Here is a 4,995-nt window from a genome sequence, read left to right as displayed (position 1 = left end):
TCAAACCCCTCCCAGGCCGTAGAGGAAGAGGCACCTTGCCGTCAGCACCAGCTGCCAGCTCGGTGGGTGCGTTGTAGGCCAGCTGCAGGAAAGGCAGCAGAGCAGCAAAGGAGGACCAGGGGAGTGCGCGGCGTGAGGGAGGGAAGGAGGGATAGATGGAGAGGAGGGCAGCGCCACCTTGGCCGTGCCGCACCCCCCGTGCTTGCTGCGATGCATCCGGTTGCTGCCTGATGCAGAGCACTCTCCAGTTGGTCTGGCGGCATCATTGCACCCCTTGTATCACTCACATGTGTGTACAGCTTCTCCACACCGCTGAAGCCAGTCGCCCGCTCGTGGTGCTCCTTGATCACTCGGGGCAGCTCCTCGAGCGGCACCACGGGGCACCACCGCCACTCTCCGCTGCGCTTGACGCAGCGGCACAGGATGTCCTGACCGCCAGCGCCCTTCAGCACCTGGAAGAACTGCAGCACCTTCTTGCTGTAGTTCTTGGCGCCGCCCTGCACTGCCGCCCCCCCTCCCGCACCCCGCCGCCGCCGGCCTGAGGGCGCCTGCTGGTCGCCCTGCTTGATCCGGATGATGCCCTCTACATCTGACTTAGTGAGAAACACATTCTTGGCGCCGTTTTGGCGCCGTTCTAAGGCATAAAGGATGACAGGTTGGTTCATAATTTTAAATTTGCGGCAGCTGCGGGGTGCGGGAGGGGAGAAATAGAAGCCTTAGAGACTCTGAAAGGCGAAGGAAAGGGAGGGATCGCGGGAGAGAGCGTGCCTGATGAGCCAGACGAATCGGGGGAGGTGCCACATCAGCGGGCAACACATGAGCTGGTGGAAAGTCGAGGGAATGCAACGCAACCAGTACACTCCTGTCCTGTCGAAATTCCCTACAGGGACCGCCCTGAATACACTCAGCATCAACATCAAGCAAACCCCTCAGCCGGAGCAGCCCTCCTGGGCAAAGCGCCGCTGCACATGCTGCGGGTCGGGTGCACCGCCGCCGCCTGCTGCCGGCTGGGCCAGCGCCAGCAGCTCTGCCAGCAACCCGCAGGCCAGCTCGTGCCGTGCCTTGTCTACTCGCGCCGCCCGCGCCTGCTCCCGCGCGCCGATGACGGCGACAGCGCTAGTGCCGTCACCAGGCTCGGTGCCTGCCTCCTCCTCCCCTGCCCGACCGTTGCTGCCACCGTCGCCGGCCTCATCTGCCGCGGCAACTTCCTGCTGCTCCTGCTCCTGCTCCTGCTGCGCTTTGCTGCCACCGTGGGGGAAGGCATCAGCCAGCAGCTGCAACGCCTCCTCCAGGTCGCTCGCTGCCGCCGCGGGCTGCCGCGCCGCAGCGTGCGCCTGCCCCAGCGTCTGCAGGCACTGCGCCGCCTCCAGCGCCGCTGCATCTGGCCGCTGCGGGCGCCGCAGCGCGCTGAGCTGCGGCTTGGAGGGGCGCAGCCAGCCCAGCAGGCCGCCGCCGGCCTCGGGTTGGCCCCTGCGCCGCTCCCAGTCCAGCGACTCCTGATATGCCTGCTGAGCTATGCTCACCGCCTCCTGAGAAATGGCCACCGCCTCCTGCACCTCCCGCTCCTTGAGCGCCACACCCCCGCTGGCGCTGGCGCTGGCAGCGCCCCCGCCAGCACCAGCCCCTGCCGCCGCTGCTGTGCTGCTCGCTGCGCTGCCAGCTGCAGGCCCCCCCGACGTGGTCGCGCCGGCAGCCGTGGACGCGGCCGTCGCCTCCTCTGCCGCTGCCGCCGCCAGCTCCAGCTCGGCAAGCTTGCGCAGCGTGACGGCGACCACGGGGTGGCGTGCCCCCACGTGCGTCGTGCGTGCCTCCAGGGCGCGGTGCATCAGGCCGCGCGCCTCGTCCCACTGCCCCCGCCGCTGCAGCGCCGCCGCCAGGTTCTCTGCTGCGGCGGCGTAGTTGCCGTGCTCCAGGCCCTGCGGGGGAGCGGGGTAACAGAAGGAGGCTTTTTGGGGGGGGGCGGGTAGCCAGCGGCGGGCGAGCATAGCAGCTGGCGTGAACTGGCAATGCTGCGCTTCTCGCCCACCACACCCACCCACCCACACCCACACCCACACATGAATGACAACAGGCCCAGCCCCACCTGCGTGGACTCCACATAAGAGAGGATGCTGCGCAGCAGGCGCTCCGCCTCCTCGGCCCGCCCCGCCTCCAGCAGCATCTCGGCCAGCCGCCCGCGCCGCCGCACGCAGCCGGGGGTGGCCCCCACGCCCTGCATGCCACGCCAGCGGCAGCAGCCCAAGCATGTGGGCAGGCGTCGGCATCCGCGTGGCCAAAGAAACGGTCCTGACCGCTGTATGGCAGGCAGCGCACAGAAGGGCGTGCGCCAGCGCGGGGAGTGTGCCGGGAGGGCATCCCGGGCCGCCCATGCGGGTGCGGCGCCCGGGGTATTACTCGCGGCAGGTGGCTTGCTCTGCCCCGCATGTGAACGGGCCCTCAGCCATGTGGGAAGGGCTGGGGCCCTACCTGTGCGGGGCCGGCACGGCTGAGCACGCAGGCAGCTGCCATCTCATCCCCAGCAGCAGCAGGCAGATGCAGCAGCAGCCGCGCCCCGCCCTCACCCTCCACACATGGACAACCGCACACCCAAAACAAAAACAATAACACTGTGATATTCACACACACTACATGCACACACAGCACACCACACAGCGCACACAGCCCACACAGCGCACACCTGCGCCTCCATGATCTCCAGCGAGTCCTGCATCAGCTGGATGGCCTGCCGCCCCTCCCCCTGCTGCCACCGCACCTGCGCCAGGTGGAACATCGTGTTGCTGGTCTCGCTGCGGGGGCAGGGGGCAGAGCGGGAGACCGGATGGGCGCAGAGCAGGGAGGCAGCGTCGCGTAGCATGCGTGGGTTGGCAAGCATGCAAAGGAGTTGCCAGTGCCAAACCTAAGCCGGCGCCGCCTTAACCTGCGCCCAGCCGCCCCAGTCACCCCACCCAGCCCTGATATACAGATGGCCCCCCGCACCTGTGCCCCGTGCCCAGAACCTCCAGCTTCAAGCGCAGCGCCTGCTCGTAGCACTCGGCCGCCTGCTCCAGCTGGCGGCGGGCCAGGTGGAAGCCGCCCAGGTTATGCAGGGCAAAGGCGACCCGTGCGTCGTGCAGGCCGTAAGCCTTGGTCAGGATCTGGAGAGCCTGTGGCGGCGGCGTGGAGGGAGGCATGGCAGGGCAGGTGGTCGGGTGCGGCTCGGCTGGTTGCTGGATGCGGTGGTGGTGGTGGTCTGTGTGTGTGTGGATGTGTGTGTGTGTCGGATGTGAATCAGGCAGCAGGCAGCGCTGAACGCCACACCCGGCGGCGATGCTCCAGCCCCTTTGAAGCAGCACTGCGCAGCGGCCCACCTGCTTGTACAGCGGCTCGGCCTCGTCGTACCGCCTGCGCAGCCGGTAAAACTCGGCCAGGTTGTTGCAGGCGGAGGCCATGTGTGGGTCCTCCTCGCCAAACCCCTCGCGCGCCATCTCCACAGCCTGAAGTAAGGGGAGACAAGGAGGCGTGCCAGGTTGCAGCATGGATGCGACTAGGTGGATGGCGGGCAGCAGCGCTAGCGCTAGCGGCGGCCGTCCCTCTTGCAGAGCCCCCCCACCACCAACCAACCTTTTTGAAGCAGCGCTCCGCCTCGCCGTGCCGCCCCTGCTGCACCAGCTCCCGCCCCATGTCAGTAAACACGCGCCACTGCGGGGCAAAGGCAAGAGCAGGACGGGCAGGCGGGCCGGTGGTTGCGCCTGTTCGTGAGTCGGCTTAAAGGCGTGGCGATGGAACCAGACTGGCCTGGAGTTGCAGCATGGGCGTTTCTTTGGACATATGTTGCTGGCACCCGACGGCGGGCCCCACCTGGGCGGTGGCACTGTTGCTGATGGCCACCGGCTGATCCTCAAGCTGGATGTCGCTGGCACAGTCCGGGCAGCTGCTGTCGTCTGCCTGCTGCGCTTGCGTCTGCTGCTGCGGCGAGTCTGCCAGGCTCCACTGCGTGCAGGCAGCCGCTGCCAGACCGCCAGCGGCAGCGGCGGCGAGCGTGCGGCCAGTCAACCAGCCAGTCGCGGCACATGGCTGGCCGGCAATTGGGGCGGCGGCTCCTGCTGCCGTGCGGCTGGCTGCTGCTGCCGCCAGCCGTCTGGCAAACACCGTCAGGTGCCTCATGGGGCACCAAACTGCAGTAAGGTCTGCCGCTGGGGCTCCACTGTCAGATCTGGAGATGCCAGGACAGGGCAAGCTTGGGTTAGAGGCAACGAAACCAGCAATCTCCTGCTGCGTGCTGCCTGCCCCCGTGGCGGCTGCCCCCAAGCCACTTTGCAAGGCTTTGCAGCTCCCATATGACTCCCTGCTGGACGCCATCATCAGAAGCGGCCAGCCGTCTGCAAGCATACCAGGAGAGCCCCTTCAGTGCATGTGTTGCCCGCTGATGTGGCACCTCCCCCGATTCGTCTGGCTCATCAGGCACGCTCTCTCCCGCGATCCCTCCCTTTCCTTCGCCTTTCAGAGTCTCTAAGGCTTCTATTTCTCCCCTCCCGCACCCCGCAGCTGCCGCAAATTTAAAATTATGAACCAACCTGTCATCCTTTATGCCTTAGAACGGCGCCAAAACGGCGCCAAGAATGTGTTTCTCACTAAGTCAGATGTAGAGGGCATCATCCGGATCAAGCAGGGCGACCAGCAGGCGCCCTCAGGCCGGCGGCGGCGGGGTGCGGGAGGGGGGGCGGCAGTGCAGGGCGGCGCCAAGAACTACAGCAAGAAGGTGCTGCAGTTCTTCCAGGTGCTGAAGGGCGCTGGCGGTCAGGACATCCTGTGCCGCTGCGTCAAGCGCAGCGGAGAGTGGCGGTGGTGCCCCGTGGTGCCGCTCGAGGAGCTGCCCCGAGTGATCAAGGAGCACCACGAGCGGGCGACTGGCTTCAGCGGTGTGGAGAAGNCTGTACACACATNGTGAGTGATACAAGGGGTGCAATGATGCCGCCAGACCAACTGGAGAGTGCTCTGCATCAGGCAGCAACCGGA

General features: G+C 66.9%; 3 protein-coding genes across 3 annotated transcripts in view; 1 reads left to right on the top strand and 2 right to left on the bottom strand.

The window, feature by feature from the left end:
* The window catches only part of CHLNCDRAFT_137718 (hypothetical protein), a gene marked incomplete at both ends in the record, with an annotated part of 5,725 nt that extends 5,060 nt beyond the window's left edge, over positions 1-665 (bottom strand). Inside the window, 2 exons of the mRNA XM_005851068.1 lie at positions 35-82; positions 288-665. Of these exons, the coding sequence (XP_005851130.1) occupies positions 35-82; positions 288-665 (426 nt within the window). The remainder of the gene's footprint in view (positions 1-34; positions 83-287) is intronic.
* A 264-nt stretch (positions 666-929) lies between these two features.
* On the bottom strand, positions 930-4,143 carry CHLNCDRAFT_137717 (hypothetical protein; the record flags this gene model as incomplete). Its single annotated transcript, XM_005851067.1, has 8 exons — positions 930-1,916; positions 2,084-2,212; positions 2,678-2,786; positions 2,977-3,143; positions 3,348-3,473; positions 3,601-3,678; positions 3,838-3,969; positions 4,129-4,143. The coding sequence occupies 8 exons, from the start codon at positions 4,141-4,143 to the stop codon at positions 930-932; spliced, it is 1,743 nt and encodes a 580-aa protein (XP_005851129.1).
* A 400-nt stretch (positions 4,144-4,543) lies between these two features.
* The window catches only part of CHLNCDRAFT_137716 (hypothetical protein), a gene marked incomplete at both ends in the record, with an annotated part of 5,797 nt that continues 5,345 nt past the window's right edge, over positions 4,544-4,995 (top strand). The window contains one exon of the mRNA XM_005851364.1: positions 4,544-4,900. Within this exon, the coding sequence (XP_005851426.1) occupies positions 4,544-4,900 (357 nt within the window). The remainder of the gene's footprint in view (positions 4,901-4,995) is intronic.

Source organism: Chlorella variabilis (genome assembly GCF_000147415.1).
Source record: "Chlorella variabilis unplaced genomic scaffold CHLNCscaffold_2, whole genome shotgun sequence".
Lineage (NCBI taxonomy): Eukaryota > Viridiplantae > Chlorophyta > Trebouxiophyceae > Chlorellales > Chlorellaceae > Chlorella > Chlorella variabilis.
Note: the sequence above shows the minus strand (reverse complement) of the source record. Positions and strands in the feature narration are given on the sequence as shown.